General features: G+C 36.8%; 1 protein-coding gene across 4 annotated transcripts in view; it reads right to left on the bottom strand.

The window, feature by feature from the left end:
- DPYD (dihydropyrimidine dehydrogenase) overlaps positions 1-20,975 on the bottom strand; it is an 860,002-nt gene that overhangs the window by 103,650 nt on the left and 735,377 nt on the right. For all 4 annotated transcript variants that reach the window (XM_077987630.1, XM_015145562.3, XM_077987644.1 and 1 more), the window contains one exon: positions 17,329-17,508. In XM_077987630.1, the coding sequence (XP_077843756.1) occupies positions 17,329-17,508 (180 nt within the window). The remainder of the gene's footprint in view (positions 1-17,328; positions 17,509-20,975) is intronic.

The raw sequence follows: 20,975 nt of genomic DNA, 5'->3' as shown, positions 1-20,975 counted from the left end.
CTGTCCTTTCGTGTTGCATCTTTCAACAGCTGAATATTCTATATGGCATTTCACAGAACTATGATTTGATTTGAGAACATCTGCAGCAGTCTGGAACACATTTTCCCCTGTACTTGACTTTTAGCTCATTATAGCTCTCAGATGTTCTCTCGGCAATCCTGTGACATATTGGAGTGTTACTGAACAAACATCAGTGAAGCCTATGTCTTGAGTAGTGTCAATCTCAGTTGAAAATATTTCAGCTTTCTTAGCATCAACACTAGAAGAATTTAATTAACCCACTGAAACTTTCAAAATGATAGTTAATGCATGGAAGAAATGAGAAATCAGAAAAGTGGGGCGAGAGTGGATAAGCGCTTAACCTCTCACAAGCTGATGCCTACCACTGTCAGCCTCTGCTTAGGCAGGCCATGAGACGCCTTGCTGCTCTGTGTAGCCTCCCGCATTCTGCCATGAAACCTCTGGATTGCTCTATTGCCCCTATGGAGATGGAGAAGGTGGAGGTGGCAACTACTGCTGTCGTGCTCCCCTGGTCCCTACACAAGGTCAGCTTCCAGGCTCTAATCAGCTCTCATCCAGATGCTCTCATGTTTTTAGTAGGTGGGGCTGGGAGACCAAGGTCAGAAAAGAGCTGTCGGCAGTGACACGGTTTTTTGCCCACTGCTGCTATTACATTAAGGAAGCAGCTGGTGAGATAATGTATGCCAAAGTGCTTTGTAAATTATAAAGTGCTTATATAATTGTCAGGGATAATCACTACTGTTGTTTTACTCTGAGGTTGCAGAAAGAGCACTGAACTGGGATGTTGGGTATTAAAATCCACCAGAAAGCTGGATATAGGAATGTGTAGGGTCCACAGGGAAGTCTTTGGTGAGAGTACAGATTTGGAAGATAACAATAAAGAGAGTCAAATTGGCTTCAGGGGTCAAATGAGCATACAGTAATATAAGAGCCACAGATGGAACAAGGGAATACCAGTATTTAAGAGACAAAAATGTGTGTGTGTGTGTGTGTGGGGGGGGGTGTCCTAAAAGATTAACTCCAAGAAGTTTCTCTTCACACACAGAAATATTGTTTATCTCCAGGCCTTTGCCAAGTTTTATGCCTTATCCTGGAGTACATTCTCAAGCTCTTCCCCTGCTGTCTGTGTGTATCTCTATAATTGCAATTATCACACTATATTATAAATAACTATTTAAGTGTTCAATTTCCACACAGTCTGTGATCCTTTTAAGGGCACAATTAATTATATTATTATTAATGTTTGCATCTATAATGACCAGCATATACGAGGTACTAACGATTGTTTCCTTGAAAAAAGTAATAGAGACATAGGAGAAAAGTGTGTTTAAAAGTCAAAGAAGACATTTCATGTATGAAGGAGTAGTCAGTTGTTGAATGTAACACAGATTTTGCAGAATAAAGACTGGGAAGTATCTACTGGATTGGGTGATCAGTAGTAAACAACTCAACTTTAGCAGGAGCATGTTTAGTGATTTTGGGGGTTGCCAGTGGGTAGAAATCTAACCTTGATTAGCTGAAGACAGAAAAGCAAGTAAGACATGAAGGACAGTGAGTAGAGATGACATTTTCTAGAACCTGAACTGTGAGGGGAAAAAGAAATTTGGACTATTATTTCTTTTTTTTTTTTCTGACATTTCTATGAGATATATTTGGATCAGGAAATACGGGCTAAGAGAAAGTATGTATATTGTCCAAGGCTTACTGCTTACAAGACAGAAACCATGAGTAAGGTGCACACTCTTCTTGGTTCCACAGTTGGATGAGGCCAATTGCTGGATATCCTCCTAACTGATTTAAAGGCAGGCTGTCTTAGTCTGTTCAGGCTGCTACAATAAAATACCATAAACTTGGTGGCTTATAAACAACAAACATTTATTTCTCACCATTCTGGAGGCTGGAAAGTTCAAGACTGAGACCCTGGGACTTGGTATCTGGGAATGGCCTGCTTCCATACAGATGGCACCTTCTCACTGTATCTTCACATGGTGGAAGGGGCAAGGGATCTCTCTGGGGTCACTTTTATAAGGACACTAATTTTAAGACCTTCCAAAGGCCCCACCTCCTAATAGCATCACCTTGGTAGTTAAGATTTTAACAAATGAATTTTGGGGGGACACAAACATTCAGACCATAGCATAGGCACAATGAGGGAATAAACATCTTAGCTATATGTTATGGAAAGAAAGGCTATGTGGTAGCCTGGAGCACTCTGACAGGAGAGGTCAGACTACTAGTGGAGTGATATAATGGGAAACTGCACTACAGCACCAGCTACTTGCAGATGGGAAGGAGTGCAGGATAGGAAGTGAAGAACACAAAAAATGAGTGTATTAGTCCATTCTCACACTGCTATAAAGACATATAACAGAGACTGGGTAATTTATAAAAGAGGTTTAGTTGACTTACAATTCTGCACAGCTGGGGAGGGCTCGGGAAACTTACAATTGTGGCAGAAGGCGAGAGGGAAGCAAAGGCACATCTTACATGGTGGCAGGCAAGAGAAGAGTGAAGAGGGAAGAACCCCTTATAAAACTATCAGATCTTGTGAGAACATACTCACTATCACAAGAACAGCATGGAGGAAACTGCCCCCATGATCCAATCACCTCTCACCAGGTTCCACCCTTGACATATGGGGATTATGGGGGTTACAATTCAAGATAAGATTTGGGTAGGTACACAAAATCTAACTATATAAATGAACTTTCACCAGGTCCCACCCTTGACACATGGGGATTATGGGGGTTACAATTCAAGATGAGATTTGGGTGGGGACACAAAATCTAACCATATAAATGAACTTTCACCAGGTTCCACCCTTGACACATGGGGATTATGGGGGTTAAAATTCAAGATGAGATTTGGGTGGGGGCACAAAATCTAACCATACAAATGAACTTTTCCATTTCATAATTTTTCACAGGGCTAAAGAGCCGGCTACCCCTCTGGAAACAGTTACAATTTATCTGGAATTCTATATTAATCCTCATAGGCTGGTTGTACTGTGGTAATAATAGACCCTTAAATCTTAGTGGCTTAACAAAATAAAAGTTCCTTTCTTACTCAAAAAAAGTCTGCTGTGTCTCTAGCTGTGCTAATACATGGTATCTGACCATCTAGGCCATCCATTTTATGTTGCCACCATCTCAGCATGAGACTTCAGTGTTCATCGTGGCAGAGGAAGGGAGTAGGGGGAACTGAGTGCTAGTGCTTAAATGCTTCCAGCCAAAAGAGTCATACACTACACTTTGCTCACATTTCATTGACTAAAGTAAGTCACTTACTTATATGGAACACCAAGGGGCATGGAGGTTTGCCTGTCTTATAAAACCAGAGGGGACAAAGAATAGAAAATATTAGCAAGCACTAGCAAAATCTACCACAAATGCCAAAAGCATGCAGTTAGATGGCCTTCCAGCCTTACTCTATATCTCAGTGAAGATTATACACATTAGCACTGGAATCATTTTATTTTCCTAGGAGGACTGGATTACCACAAATACCATGTGTTTGCCTTTGTTTGTTTCACTTGGGACTTACATTAAGTGGAAAGAAAGACTTGGTAACATTTAGGGTTTGAAAGACGCCCAGATCGATAGCCTGATCATGGGTGGGTGACATTCTTCAGCTCAGCTGGGCTGGGCTGAGCAAATGAAGAGACTAACGGCCAGCACAAGACCTAGAAAAGGCTCTATAGTTTGAGATGAAATGGGATAAAATTGATAAGTAGGGAAGACAAGCGAAATGCTTTAAAGATGTATTGCAACAAATCTTCAAAAGGCACAGTCTTGACAGTGAAACAATCCACAGCAGAGTGGCCAGCATGGTGTAAGGGCTGGGAGTGAAGGCTTCAGGGCACTTCCAGTCTATGAGGCACTTCACAAACAGTGCCTGAAGCTGCAAATCAAAGGCTTCTCAGTGTAACATTAGTCACATTTTCTGTGCACGTTGTAGTCACATCTTCTCAGACACATTTCGAGGGGTCACCTGTGACTAAGAAGCACAGAACTATTATAGGGCATGGATTTGAGCTACCAATAACATTGCTTTTTAAGATTATACTGCACAAAATAGAGTGGATATTTGATAATTAGGTGGTTAACTAGATCAATATGGGTAACCAAATAGAGTAACCAGGTTTCTAAGAAGAAAAGGAAAGGAGATGGATATTTCATCTGAATGTCTAAACTGATTTGGTTAAGTGTGAGAATGCCAATTATTCAGGGCAACTGAAGATATCCTCACCTATTCTTCCTAAGCTCCCAGGGTTTGGGTAAAGTGGTTCAATATCAGTTATGATCTATATCATCTTGAAGCTAAAAATAAATTTAATTATGGTTTGTTTTGTTTGGTAAATTAAATCCCCCTTTTATTATTCCAAACAGCAGACATTTCAATTTTTTCCCCTGAAATCTTAGATGAGGACAAATTGGCATAAAGCTCAATATAATTATAATTTCTGTTGACTCTTTACATTATCAAAATGACTCCTTTGACTCCTATAATTACCAGAAAATTATATCTTCAAACTAATATTCCCTTTATTCAAGTGAGCAGATAGGCTTAACGGGAGATATAACAAATACTTGTTTTTCTCAGGAAGAGTATCAGGGGCATAGCTCAAAATTACAGAGAGGTATTTTCTTTATTCCATAAAATGAGGATTGGGAACAAAGCTAACTGGTTTGCTATAAATGTCCACTGATTTTGTAAAGATCATAGAAGGAAAGGTATAGCATGAATTCAAAGCTAGAATTTGAATTCAAGTTTTAACTTACACGGATATAGTAACGATTTCTTTTTAAATCTTCAATCTCCACCCAGAACAAGAACAATCCTCATTTTTTTTCATGGTTTAAAAGTAACATCAGAATTAATGTGGACAACTTGTGTTGAATATGAAAAGCACTTTTATACAAGTTTTAAGTATATAATTAATATTAATAAGGTGCATTCTGATTAAAGTAGTTATATTGGATGAAGTATGAGGAATTATACCTAACCACCTCCATGGATGTGACAAAAGAAGTAATTGCATTTGTATTTGGCAATTAGATATCAATTTGATGTAGTAAGGAGAAATGTGGAATCATAATTTGTATATGCATGATGGACAAAAGGAAGGAACTTATGGGAGAATGACATCACAATGAAAATGTTGTATGGTTTACATTTTATTTCAGGCATGCAATGGTGGATTGTGATAAGGCAGTTGTAGTGGCTACAGATTCAAAAAGCACATTGCTGCCCAAATTCCTAGACCCGGTGACCTGTTGGTACTCCACACTCAGACAGGAAAGTGGAAATCCATGTTCTGTACTATCTCATCCTATATCTCAATGTCCATGCAGGCACTGACAGTTGATCACACACCTCTGCTGGGTTAGGCTTTGCATCACAAGCTTCCTCTATACAGGGCTCCCAGCAGGTACTACCAAATGATTAGAGCTGTGCTGTAAAATGAACCAACTTACCCCTGGGATGAGAGAAACCAAGCTGGGGAGGCTTATAGGACTTCACAAGCTATTCTGGTTATAAGCAATGCAAAACTACCTCTTCCCATAACTTGAGGGACTCCCAACAGCCCCTCCACTAACGGTTCATGTTAAATTCAGATGTTAACTTTTGGCAACAGCAGTAGACACCTCCTTTCTGCCTATTTTAGGAAGAATGATGGACTACTTATGACAGTTCACTGCCCAAACCTAAAGTTAATTAATTTATCTCCATTTTACCTGGAAAGTGAACACTTCTGAATTATTTAGAAGCTTTTCGTGATAGGAGGTGCTTCAAAAGACAAAGATGCTAACTTTTGATCAGATTAAACAAAACTAAGGTAGTAAAATCATGGTATTAATAGGTTAAGAGAACTTCTAAAAACAATTTGTAAGTACCACCTGAAAAATCTGCACAAAGGAGAGAAGAAATCAACTTATAAGTATTGCTGAAATGTTTCTATATACCCCAATATTACCAATATATTTTGGATATGAATATATCACATATTCAGAATTACCCCAAATTGCGTATCTATCTATGCATCTCCATGTTACGAATACTTATAATAGCAACTGCCATGTATTGATTGCTTACAACTACATGCTATATACTTTAGATACAGGATTTCTCTTTTTTATCACAGAAGACTTCTGTGTACATATACGATTTCTAATCTTTACAAAGTACTACAAAATAGCTATCATCATCTCAGTTTGTTTTTACATAAATGGAGGATTGTGGGATCCATGTAGCTGTTCCAAGCTCACCCGGTAGTAAGGCATCATGCCTGGATTTAAACTCAGACCTGCTGGGTTCCAAGCACTCTCCTTCTGTGGTAAGCTTTTGACTACAGCACATTGACTTATTTGTGGGATCATCACACACTGATGAGATGATCAGAAGCTCAGAACAAGATAGGGCTGTCAAATTTTATCCAACATTTTTTGCTTTTAAGGAGGAATAATCACCATTTATAAAACAGGTGTCTATCTTATTTTTACAGGATATTTGACACTCCAGCATCCTACTTAAGATATTAGTCAAACCATCTGATGATATTGAGATGTAGATTAAGTCTCCATAACATGTATGCCATACATTCTGATCTGATAAATTTGAACGTTTGAACTTTCAGGGACTGGTGTTTTGTTTTTTATTTTCCTTCCTCCTGCCCTATGAAATGAACTAAAACAATAAAAAATATGTAGCCTCATGTGATCTGACTACAATCATAGAAAGTGACCTCAATAATATATTTTATATCAAATCATTACCCAAATAACTGATAGAAATGTAAATATCATCTGGAACTTTTCTAACAATATAATGTAACTGTCTGACAGTCCCAGGAAGAATAACTGCGGGGACAAAGCTGCAATGGGAGAAGATAACATGGACAAGAAATACACGGCCATACAATGAACTTGAAGAAAAATGGCTTTCATCCCCTTCCCTTCTCCTCTTTTCTGGGTTAGCTCCAAGAACAGTCATTACGGTAAAAAAAAAAAAGTCTCCCAAAAACGTTATCATAGACACATAGGAGTAAACTGCAAGAGCCTACCAGCAGGTCTTCATCATAGATTTTCCATTTTAAGATTATATATACTCATCGATAAAATTAAATTTTCTAATGATTAAAGTTTACATTTTGAAAACATTATCATACATTTATTCTGGGTGCAAGTTCTTCATGAGATACAAGTATATGAATATTTTCTCCCAATCTGTGACTTGAGTTTTCATTTTTTAAATTGTATCTTTTGATGAGCATAAGTTAATTGCGACGAAGCATAATTCATCTATTTTTTCTTGTATGGTTAGTGTTTTTTTGGTATCCTGTCCAAGACATTTTTCCTTTCCCCAAGGTTATAAAGATATTTACTTAATGTTTTCTTTTAAAAATGTACAGTTTGAAGGCAAGGAATATATGCCTTCTGTTCAATTTTGCTGTGAATCTAAAACTCTAAAAAAAAAATCGTATACTCTTACCTTATAAAAGAGTTTACTTTTTGTATGATATATTTAAAATTACTTTTTTGTCCTGTGAGAGGTAGATATGAGGTTCATTTTTTAATATGGGTATCCATTAATTCCAGTACTATTTATTGAAACAGGTTTCTTTACTCCATTGGATTGCTTTTGCAACTCTGTCAAAAATCAATTTAGTGTATATGTGTGGGTTTATTTCTGGACTTTCTATCCATTCCATTGATCTATTTGTCTACCCTGACACCCAAACACACTTGCTTGATTACTGTAGATTTATAGAAAATCTTGAAGGCAGATAGTACAAATTCTCCCACCTTCCACTTTGTTCTCCTTTTTCAAGATTGTTTTGGCTATTCTAGTTTGTCTGAATTCCAGTGTAAATTTTAGCGTAACTTGTCAATTTCTAAAAAACACATGTTGGAATTTTGATTGGGATTATGATGTGTATACAGATCAATCCAGTGAGAAATAACATCTTAATATATCTTACCATTGATTTAAGTGTTCTTCAATTTTTCTTCAGCAGTTCTTAACTTTTATTTTAGATGCAAGGGTACATATGCAGGTTTGTAATAAAGGTAAACTTGTGTCATGGGGGTTCACTATACAGGTTATTTTGTCACTCAGGTATTAAGCCTAGTACCCAGTAGTTATTTTTTTCCTGATCCTCTCCCTCCTTGCACCTTCCATCCTCAAGTAGGCCCCAGTGTTTGCTGTTACCCTCTTTGTGTCCATGTATTCTCATTATTTAGCTCCCACTTATGAGTGAGAACATGCAGTGTTTAGTTTTCTGTTCCTGCATAAGTTTGCGAAGGATAATGGCCTCCAGCTCCATCCATGCTCCCACAAAAGACACAGTCTCGTTCCTTTTTATGGCTGCATAGTATTCCATAGTGTATATGTACCACATTTTCTTTATCCAGTCTGTCACTGATGGCCATTTAGGTTGATTTAATGTCTTTGCTATTGTGAATAGTGCTGCAATAAACATACGTGTTCATGCGTCTTTATGGTAGAATAATTTCTGTTCCTTTGGGTATATATTCCGCAGTGGAATTGCTGGGTAGAATAGCAGTTCTATTTTTAGCTCTTTGAGGAACCAACACACTGCTTTCCACAATGGTTGAACTAATTTGCACTCCCACGGACAGTGTACAAGCATTCTGTTTTCTATGCAACCTCACCAGTATCTATTATTTTTTGACTTTTTATTAATAGCCATTCTGATTGGTAAGAGATGGTATCTGAATGTGGTTTTATGTGTATTTCTCTAATGATTAGTGACACTGAGCTTCTTTTCATATGCTTGTTGGCTTCATGTATTCACATGGCTGTGAAAGCAATTCTTCTTTCAGTGCAGATATTACATATATTTTAATTTGTTCCTAAGTATTTTATAGTTTTTAGATGCCATTGTAAATGACATGTAAGAATTTTAATTTTCAGTTCATTGTTCCAATTGTTCATGTAGAACAGAACTATTTTTGTATATTGTTTTTGTATTATGAAACTTCGTTAAATTCACTTATTATTTTAATAGTGTATTTATAGGTTCTTTAGTATTTTCTATGTATACAATCTTACCATCTGCAAATAAAGAGAGTGTAAGCCCATTTTTTTTCCAATCTAGATATCATTTCTTTATTTTTATGATCTTATTGCACTGGTTAGGACTTCCAGTACAATACTGAATAGAAGTATAGACGTAGAAAGAATGGACATTCTTGCCCAGCTCTTGATCTTAAGAGAAAATAATTTATCCTTTCAACATTAAGTATGATACTAGCTATAGAACTTTTGTAGACGTTTCCTTCTATTAATGAATTGCTGAAGGCCATTATTATGTTTGGATTTTGGATTTTGTCAAATGCTTTTGCTGATCTAAGGACTTATAACCAGAATACATTAAGAACTCCTAAAACTCAATTAAAAAATTAAAAAATGGGCAAAATATTTGAATAGACACTCCACAGAGGAAGATACACGGATGGCCAATAAGAACATAAAGAAGTGTTACATCATCTTATTAGGGAGATGAAAATTAAAATCACAGTGAGATACCAATACATACGTACTAGAATAGCTGAAACTAAAAAGACTGAGAATATCAAAAGGTGGCTGGAACATAGAAGAACCAAACACCCACCCACAGTTGGTAGGACTGTGAAATAATAAAGCCACTTTGGACATCTGTTTGGAAGCTTCTTGTAAAACTTATGCATCCACCTTATGACTGAGAAATTATACTCCTATGTACTAGCTAAGAGAAATGAAAACATGTTCACAAAAAGAGTTATGCAAGTATGTTTATAGTAAAAATATTCATTACACCAAAAAATTAAAAACAGCCTAAATATAATTTTGAGTAAATAAATTGTGGTATTTTAATAAAATATAGTATTATTTACCAACAAAAGTAAACTAATACCTACAATAATATGAAAAAATCTCCGCAATATTGTAGCGAATGAAAGTTGCCACACGCACAAAAATACATATTCTGTAGAATTTCATTTATGTGATGCTAAAAAACATGAACCAACTAATCTACGGTGACAGGTGTTAGATGGTATTTGCGTCTGGTGGTGGCAAAGGAAGAGGTAATGGCTGGAAAAGTGCACAAAGCATCTTCTGAGGTGTTGGCAATGTTGCATGCTTTGGCAGAGATGAGGATTTCACGGATATATGTGTTTGTCACAACTTGTCAAATGGTTCATTTAAGACCTCTGTATTTTTCCTCTAGGTAATTTATATTTCAATAAGGAAAAATAAGTGGCATAGAAGATACAAAACTTTTAAAGTTGTAAATAGGAAATTATAGTATCCTCTTGTGAGACTGTCATTATGCATTTGGTAAGGATCTTGCTGTTGACATTTATCCATTTCTTTGGACACTGCTTTATTCTCTGTGTTGAATAACTTGCCAGAAAAGAAAAAAACAGATAATTAGATATCTACATACAATATTACCACAACCATATAACAATAGTTTTATGAAATTGTGTTATTTCAGTTTTTTTATTAGTATAAATTTAAGAGGTACAAGTGCAGTTTTGTTACATGGAGATATTGCATAGTGGTGAAGTTTGAGCTTTTAGTGTAATCATCACATGAATAATGTACATTGTACCCATTAAGCAATTCCTCATCTCACATCCTACTTCTACCCAATTCCTCATCCTACACCCTGCTTCTACCCTCCCACTGTTTTGAGTCTCCAATGACTATTATTCCACACTCTATGTGCATGTGTACACATTAATTAGCTTCCACTCACAAGTGGGAACATACAGTATTTGACTCTCTTTTCTTGAGTTGTTTCACTTAAAATAATGGCCTCCAGAGGGCGCAGTGGCTCATGCTTGTAAGCTCAGAACTTTGGGAAGCTGAGGTGAGTGGATCCCTTGAGGTCAGCAGCTTGAGACCAGCCTGGCCAACATGGAGAAACCCTGTCTCTACTAAAAATACAAAAATTAGTTGGGCGTGGTGACAGGCGCCTGTAATCCCAGCTACTTGGGAGGCTGAGGCAAGACAATCAGTTGAACCTGAGAGGCAGGGTTACAGGGAGCCGAGAACGTGCCATTATTGCACTTCAGTCTGGCTGACAGAGCAAGACTGTGTCTCAAATACATAAATACAAAAAAAAAAATAAGTTAAAAAAGTTAAAAAAAGATAATGACTTCAAGATCCATCCATGTTGCTGTAAAAGACATTATTTCATTCTTTTTTTATGGCTGAATAGTATTCTACATTTTCTTTATTATCTGTCAACGTACATTTAGCTTTATTCCATATCTTTGCTATCGTGAACAGTGCTGCCATAAACCTATGAATGCAAGTATCTTTTTGATGTAGTGATGTCTTTTCCTTTGGATATAAACCCAGTAGCGCGATTGCTGAATTGAATGGTAGTTTTATTTTTAGTCCTCTGAGAAATCTGTATATTCTTTTCCACAGGGTTTAAACTAATTTACATTCCCACCAAAAATGTATAAACATTCCCTTTTTTTCCCCCACATCCTCACCAATATCTATTATTTTTTGACTGTTTAATAAGAGCCATTCTGACTGGTGTAAGATAATATCTCATTGTGGTTTTATTTTACATTTCTCTGATGATTAGTGATGTTGAACAGTTTTTCATATGCTTGATGGGGTTTGTCTTCTTTTGCAAAATGTCTGTTCATGTCCTTTGCCTACTTTTTAATAGGGGTTATTTCTTTGTTGTTGTTGACTTGTTCGAGTTCTTTGTAAATTCTGGGTGACAGTCCCCTGCTGGATACGTAGTTTGCATATATTTTCTCCCATTCTGTAGGCCCTCTGTTATCCCAATTATTTCATTTGCTGTGTAGAGGCTTTTTACTTTAAGTCCCATTTGTCTATTTTCAGTTTTGTTGCATTTGCTTTGAGGTCTTTGTCATAATTATTTTTGCCTAGATTAATGCCCAGAAGAGTTTTCCTTACATTTTTTTCTAGTATTTTTATAGTTTCAGATCTTACATTTAAATCTTTGATGAATGATTTTGGGTGCATTTTTAAATATGGTTAGTGATAGGAGTACAATTCAATTTGTATGCATATGGCAATCCAATCATCCCAGCACTATTTATTGAAAAAGGTGCCCTTGTTCTAGTGTATGCTTTTTGTCAACTTTGTCAAACGTCAGTTGGCTGTAGATATGTGGCTTTATTTCTGGGTTCTCCATTCTGTTCCATTGATCCATATATCTATTTTTATACCAGTACCATGCTGTTTTTGTTACTACAGCCTAATTGTATCATTTGAGGTCAGGTAATGTGATGACTCCAGCTTTGTTCTTTTTGTCAAATTTGCTTTGGCTATTTGGACTCTTTTTTGGTTCCATATGAATTTTAGAATTGTTTTATCAATAACTGAGAATAATGTATCTGGTCATATGGATATAATTTTGGTTTCTATTATCAAAACAAATTCTTGTTTTCAGAGTTGCTGTACAACCACCATGACAGCAGCATTTCTGATTTTAACCTAATGAGAGCCTCTTAATGAGCACAGATTATGTTCATTTATTAATATCACCAATATGTATTTCATCATTTTTAAATACCTACTGAAAGTACAGCAATTTGGCAGGTTTATTGTTTTCTTCTAAAATGACTGCTGCTATTCTTAAAAGGATCTAGCTGGAATTTTAATTATACATTGGCTTTCTTTTTTCCTCCTAAATAAGGACACAACAGGTAATTCATGCAATTTAATTCTATAAGCATGTAGCATTGTGTTAGGTGCTTCAAAACTCCAGTATGAATAAGATATTATCTTTCTTTCAAAATGCTTGTAATGACCTGCAGCAATGGACAAGAAGATATACAATTAAAAGAAAATGCAGTACTTGCAATACTAGCTATAGGAACCATGGGCTGTAAGAAAAAGAAAAGGAGTGATTTGACTTTCCTGGAGGCCAAGGCAGAGGGTCATAGACAGCCTTCCAAAAGAAGCAACATTTAAGGTAGATCCTAAAAATATATTAATGATTGATCAGTACGTTCAATTCAGCTACCATGCCATTACTCCTACATGGTAGACATTGCGTTAGGCACTGGCACACAGCCTGGGTTCTAGGACCTCAAGAAGCTTATAATCTAGGCATATTTTGCCAAGTCAAGAAGGCATAAAGGTTGCTCACCTGTCTATCTCACTCCTTCTATTCTGACTTTTTCCATGTTATTTTTACCAAACTAGACTCACACATAAAAAGGAACTTTAAGTTCAAAGGTTGTTTCTTTACACATTCTTTTCATTTCTGATGTAACGGAAAAAGTAATGGCTTGGTAAGTCAAGTGACTACTAATTCTTAATGTTACCAATAAGCTTTTTTCTTTCAACATTCATGTAGTCATTACTTCACTTCTTCAATCAATGGTTATTAAGGCATTACCGTGTTCAGTGCATGTCTAGGGAACTGGCATACAAAGATGGATAAGAAAAGTGAGGTTATTTTCTAGTAAATGAAGAGGACTTACAAAAATACAACTGCAATGTGATACTGGTTACAACTAAGGTTCAAAAAGAGAAGGAGACATTAATTCTATTGTAAAGGTCAGGGGATAGCTCAAAGAGAAAGTGATGCTTAAGAACTGGAAGGCCATTCCAGATGTCAGGAACAGTGTGTAGAAATGCATGCAGATCCCAAGTGATCATTAGTTTTTGGCCTCTGCTGTTTTTCTTTCACAACTGGTATTTAGGAGTCCTGTTCTCATCCCAAGCACCAAACAGTGAATACATTTTCTTCCATGCTATTCCAGTTGTAAAATTTGCTGTTCAAATATTGGACTGTTCAATTTCTTTCATGTTTCTTAGCAAGAATGTCAACATAACTCTTATTTCCCATAACTAAAAGTTCCAAATACTAATATTTTACCTTCTAAAATCACTAAAATATATACATTGCCTCCAACTCTATAGATGCATTTCTGGATAAAGTTATATTTGCAATTATATTTTCATTTTAGTAATCTTCACAAGCCCATAGTTAAAACCTTTGGAGCCAGATGTATGGATTTAAAAATATCTTTTGGATTTTAGAAAAGTAAAATGGTACATATACCAAATTTTAACAAACACTCCCTCTCCAGCCCCAGCAAGGTGTGGGGTAACAATCTGGAATCAAGCACATTAATCTCTCTGTAGTAAACACTTAAATGTTCTCTAAGAGGAATAAAGATTATAGCAAGTCTCACATCAGTTCAGGCCAGGTTTTCTGCCGAATGAATTATGTAAAACCATTTGGTTTCAGCATTTTTTGAATTTCAGAATTGTTAATGAGGGATTATGGAACTGTATTGTAATTATTTTCATTGTACAGTTTTATAAAAAAGGTTTAGAGAGATTAAGTAACGTGCCCAAGTTGTCTAGCTAATAAGGAAGCTTCACATAAACCCAGCAGTCTTACTCTTTGTAATAACTGCTGTCCTACATGCAGTTTCTCCATTGGGTATTTCCAACCTCTGGCCATTCGGAACCGAGTGTGATGCTTCTCTGGCATTCCTCTCCTGCCTCTTTTATTTCACTTCTTTTCCAACTCAAAATTATTTATTGTTTACTTTCTCCATCAAGACAAGCTTGTGTTCTGCTCATTGCTGACTTCTCAATCTCTCACTTTTCTATTGCTATTCTCTTTTTCATTCCTTCTGACAATGCAGATTTTTTGATCCCTCCATGAGAATTACGATGTTAAAATGCAGATTCTCAACACACCTCTGACCCACTGACTCAGGGTCAATGCTGGTGAGGCCTGGGAACCTACATTTCTCACGAGCATGCTGCATGGTTTTCAAGCACCAAGAGTTTGACATCAACAGCTCTGTTTTGTGCCAAAGCTGATGATGGTTCTTCTCAGGAATTTGCTCTTCTTGCAGGCACAGATTAAAATGGCTTGCATCATAAGTCTACTAAAATCTAACTACCTGCCCTTCAACAGCCACCTGAAGAAACACTGCTATGGTAGTTTGATCAGTTAATAAGTAAGGTAAGCATAAGGAGAGTATATTAATATGTTAATTACTTGAAAGATAACATGACATACTTGGCCAAATCCTTGTTTCCATAGCCCAAGTCTCATTTTCTCTCCATTGTCAAACACTGCACTGTAATGGGTTTCTTCTAAATATCTATTCTGGTTTATTGTAGCCTGACCTATGAGTGAATATCAGGGTAGCAATTGTACTTTCCAAACAAAATTTTCCTGTGTAAAGAAGCCAGATACTTCTAGAGTGTCTTTCTACAAAGTGTCTACATTTTCTCTCATCTCCTTATAGTATGCAGACACTGTGAGGACCACCATACTATTCTTTAGCTAATGAAAGGACAATATGAGTTATTTTCAGACACACACACACACACATATGCACATACACACACACACACACACACACACACACACACACAAGCAGCAGCAACATTAAGAGAGAACAATTAGGAAATCACCTGTATCCTAGATCCAGAGTACTTTGATTCACTATTAGGGATATTAATCTAAAGGGAATAATCATCTATTGTTTTAGTCATGTCAGCCTGCATTGGAGAATCCAGAAGCATAAATCTATTACCAGACCATCTGCTTATTCCTCAAGTTAGTGTTGAGAAATGAATCACTAATATAATCACATAGAAAAATCTTGCTTTTTTTTTTTTAACAAATGATAATGCTGAAAATTACACTTACAATTCTGATGAAAGCTGAGCTTGACAAAATAAAGTCTGAATCTCGATTCAAACTATTACCAAATCAATTTCCATTTATGTCATTGACACAAGTGCCTTCATCATTACCCATCTTTTATTTGAGTATGTAAGTTTTGAAATGAGTGTGAAAATCCTTTAAAGACAAAACATGACAGTGCAATGCAGCTACTTACATTTCAGCTCACATGGCAACCACCCAAATTTGAGACAATGATTTTATAGATGGTCATAAACTATCATGTCAGAGACAATTTCCTTGAGATATTTACATTGAATGAATGTAAAGTCATTTGTGAATTTTTTAAGTTATAAACAACCTTAGGATATTGATAGTCATTGATAAAGGCAAGAACATTCACTGTCTAAATACTGCAGAGTCAGTTTATGATAATATGATTAGTTACACTAATAATGCTGCTTAGGCACTATCTTGCTAATTACAATATTATAAATATTAATGTCACAGTCTTTCTGTTTGATTGCCACTCATGGAGTCATTCATCATGACATTTTCCTGGAACCCACATTGTAAGATTTTATTTTTTTTCCTTTTTTTTTTTTTTTTTTTTTCATTACTGGACTTGCAATCATACACATTACTCTTGAAGAAGGTTTTTTTTTTTTTTTTTTTTTTTTTTTTTTTTGCTATCTGTTAGGAGAGGGAAAGTGATATTTTCTGCTAAAGCTAGCCAAATATAAGTCAATTATATGATGTTTCTCTTATTCTTTCTGAGTCCCTAACCCAGTCATCCAAGGCAGAGTACCCAGGGCTTTTGTTTTCCATTCTTTTTCATGTGACCTGCTTCAAGTTAAGATTCATTTGAATTATTAAATGCTTCCTTAAAGAATCTTTTTATACTGCCTCTCTTTTTTTAAAGTTAATTATTGATGTAGTGACAAGCTGAAAAGACTAAGAATTATAATTTTTTCCTCCCTTCATTGAGGGCTCAAGAAATGTCTTCTGACAATGGTTGTCTATTTAGAATAATACAAAGGAAATACAAAGGCAAAATGCTGAATGTTGTTTTAGCAGAGTTGCTAAAATCACTGTATTATAGAAAATGTAAATGTAGTGTATATTTCTTGGAAAATAGCAGTTAGTGAGAAAGTTGGGACATAACCTTTTGAGCCCAGGTTTAACAACACAGCAGAAGGAGTTACAAAAGATACTGATTAGATTTTAATTTTAAAAACTTCCTTACATTATTCAAGACTACAGTGATTTGATTGTCTTGAAAATAGAAAGGTAATATTATAATTTCCAGAAAGCATAAAGAAATCTCCAGACTCCCACTGGAAAGAATGCCAGTCACCACCACAGTAAGCAAGAATTCGGAGGCACTTTACACTGCAAACTTCAGTCTTTTCCTTTTATATAATTCTGTGTTGTATTGGTTTTATAAAAAGGTAACTCACAGACCCATCATATGCCTGTAATCAAGTCTCCTTCAGAAAGAGTACACTGAGGAAATCACATCCACCAGGCACTGTGTTTCCTTTGTTAGTGAGAATGTGAGATGGTAAATAAGATCTGAAATAGAAACTGACCAAGGCTGAATTCTCAGGAATAACACAGGAGATTTAAGCACATACCTTGTCCATGAGTTCAGCTATACGTGGAACTGGTTTCCCTTTCTGGTGACTCACAGTAGCTGGACTCTGTCCATCCCAGTCTTGTAGTTCTTCAATGCTTTTCAGATAAAGCAGGGCTTTGAGGCCAGTGCAGTAGTCTTCGATCACAGTGAAATCCTGATTCTGAATGGCACTGCATACCTAGAAAAGACGGAGCAGTCAACCAAGTGTCAAACCAAGAGATAATTCTCCAAACAAATTCACTTTTATTTGATTCAACAAATATTTATTTTATGTCCCAGGCACTGTTTGAGGCATGATGGATCAGTCGCTGTCTGGAGGTGGGGGTGGTTGGGAGGAATGGACCAAAAAGGAACACAAGGAAACATCCAGGGACAATGAACATTTTCATAAACTTGCAATGGTAATGGTGTCACAGGTATATACAAGTTCCAAAATTTATTAGGTTGTATACTTTAAATAGGTACAGTTTATTATATGTCAGGCTCAAGGAGTCAAATTTGGCATAACATAATAAAGGACAATTTCAATTCTCATTGTCCCTCCATTGGGATGTGCTGCCTGCAGGCAGTTCTCATGTCTGAAGGTGGTCAGACTGAGGCTGGACTGCTGTTCATTCATTTAACTTGACCATCACTTACCCCTGCCTCTGTCTCCCTCCTCATCTGCTATTGTTCTCCTTGCTGTCAACTATGATCCAGTCACCCAAGTCTTTCCTCTCTTCCTCAAAAAAAAAAAAAAAAAAGGCCATAGTCTTTCCTTGCCTTAGGATCTTTTCACAAGGCCTTCTCACTGGGTAGAAGGCCTTTCTTTTCCACACATGGCTAACTACCAACCATTCCTCAGGTCCATGGTAAATGTCCCTTCTTCAAGGAGGCCTCCAGGAGCCCAGAATAGATTATGGCCTTTTTTTAATCAGACATTTGTAACTTCTAATTATTGCATGATTATTCAGTTGACAACTCACTTCCCAATTAGACCAAAGTTTCAGAAGGGAAGAAATGCATTTATTTTGGTCACTATATTATCCCCAGTGACTAGACAGTGTTTGTCAGTTAGTCTGCTCTCCACAAATATATGATGAGCGAATAATGATGATATGGTTTGGCTGTGTTCCCACCCAAATCTCATCTTCAAGTGTAGTTCCCACAATCCCCACATGCAGTAGGAGGGACCTGGTGGGGGTAACTGAATCATGGGAGTGGTTATCTCCATGCTGTTCTCGTGATGGTGAGTGAGCTCTCACACAATCTGATGGTTTTATAAGGGGCTTTTCCCCTTTTGCTTGGCACTTCTCCTTCCTGCCACCATGTGAAGAAGGATATGCCTGCTTCCCCTTCCGCTATGATTGTAAGTTTCCTGAGGCATCCCCAGAAATGTTGAACTGTGAGTCAATCAAACCTCTTTTCTTTATAAATTACCCAGTCTCAGGTATATCTTTTTTTTTTTTTTTTTAGAGTCTCACCCCGTCACCAGGCTGGAATGCAGCGTTATGATCTTGGCTCACTGCAACCTCCACCTCCTGGGTTCAAGCGATTCTCCTGCCTCAGCCTCTCGAGTAGCTGGGATGACAGGCACACACCACCACATCCAGCTAATTTTTGTATTTTTAGTAGAGACGGGGTTTCACCATGCTGGCCAGGATGGTCTCAATCTCTTGACTCTGTGATCCACCCGCCTCAGCCTCCCAAAGTGCTGGGATTACAGGCGTGACCCACTATGCCTGGCCTCAGGTACATCTTTATTAGCAGCATGAGAATGGACTATTACAAATGATTAAAAAGAAAAGAAAACTAAAATAAAAAATTCTAGAGTTAAGGAAGTGTGAATCAGAGAAATTAAAGTTCTTCCATTAAAAAACCCCTGGGGATTCTGTGGTTGTGGCTGGGATTTAAGTTAAAGCTTGAAGAATGTGGATTTAGATAATTGCTTCTAGGTTGATTATTTCCAAAGGTATCCCTCCAATTATGATATCACATGTAGACTCCAGAGATTCATTCACAACTTCTCCTATAGAACCTCTTCATCAACATGGCCCAACATCACATCAAATTCAAAATTTACAACATGGATTCAACATCCTTCCTAATTTATATTTCAAATTCAACCAATGAAGCAACCATTAAAACAACACTGAGCAAAGAAAAACTCATTTCTATCCTATTTTCCCAGGCATTGAATATCTGGTATATACCAGGGTGTCTGGCAATGGTAGCCAACAAAGAAAAATCATGTCATGCATGAATGAAAATGAAGGAAATGCATGAAAACAGAATAATAAGATTCTATTTCAAAGACTCTTAAAGCCTTTTGGGTCTTTGATTAAATACATTTTATTGTAAGCCTTGTGCCTAGCATGCTACCTGATACCTCATTGTTGTTAGGTTGGTTGAGAGAATTTATTGAAAACATACTAGGAGGTATGCATACTAGGAGGTATATATATATATGCCTAGGAGTTCTCAGCAAGGAGTGGTAAGTGATTCCATGATATGTACCTTAAAAAAAAGGCCAAGTATGAAATTCTGGGAATGCTAGCACTTAAAAGGAAGGTTAAGGAAGATGATCATGAGGGACACCAAGCAGAAGAGATCCAAGAGAGTTAAGTCAGGTGCTGCAGATGCAGAAAGCACAGGAATATCGGAGCTTAAAGTGATGACTGGATGTAGCACTCGGCAATATACCAGATAACGTCTATCTTTATAGGAGAGATCTGCAATGGAGTAGAAGCCGGTTTTTTTTGGTAGGCTGAGGAATGGATGAGAGATGATGAACTAAAGATATGCAGCCAGGTCATGTTTATAAGATGTTTGGCTCCTGTAAGAGGAAGAGGCAAGCTGGGGGTATAGGTTACAGGGTTTTGCATTTTGCTTTTTACTTTTATTTCTGAGACAGAGACTTGCTCTGTCACCCAGGCTGGAGTGCAGTGATGCAATCATAGCTCAGTGTAGCCTCAACCTCCTGAGCTCAAGCGATCCTCTCACCTCAGTTTCTCGAGTAGCTAGGACTACAGGCACACATCACCATGCTTGGGTAAATTTTTGGTATTTACTTATTTATTTAATGTTTTTTTTCTTATAGAGATGACGTTCTGCCATATGGCCCAGGCTGTTCTCAAACTCCTGAGCTCAAACTATCCGCCCACCTGGCCTCCCCCAAATGCTGGGATTACAGGCGTGAACCTCCATGCTTGGCCCGCATTTTATTTTTTTAAAGAATGAAAATAATTATGTTTTAAGGATATACAGTTATTTTACATTTCAGAATAGGACAGACTGATTTCTGTGTATGAGATTTCTGTCAAAATTGGCTGAATGACTATGTGATAAGAATGAAACAATGCAATATCTAACATGATGTGGGCTCTTCTTATGGGCCAGGCACTTTGTTAGCACTTTTAAATATATTATCTTTTTTAGTCCTCAAGATAACCCTAAAAGATAGGTTTAATTTTCAGGCCCATTTTACAGATGAGGAAACTGAGTCTTAGGAAAATTAAATGACTTGCTCCAGGCCCCATGGTTAGAAAGTGATGGCACCAGAATTCCTGACCATACAATACAATATGACCTAGATAACAGAGGAACAACTTTTAATATAACTACAAATACCTTTCTACACCTATTGCATGGACCAAACACATATGT

The sequence above is a fragment of the Macaca mulatta genome, chromosome 1 (assembly GCF_049350105.2).
Source record: "Macaca mulatta isolate MMU2019108-1 chromosome 1, T2T-MMU8v2.0, whole genome shotgun sequence".
NCBI classification, from domain to species: domain Eukaryota; kingdom Metazoa; phylum Chordata; class Mammalia; order Primates; family Cercopithecidae; genus Macaca; species Macaca mulatta.
The sequence above is the reverse complement of the archived record's forward strand: the minus strand, read 5'-3'. Positions and strand labels throughout refer to the sequence as shown.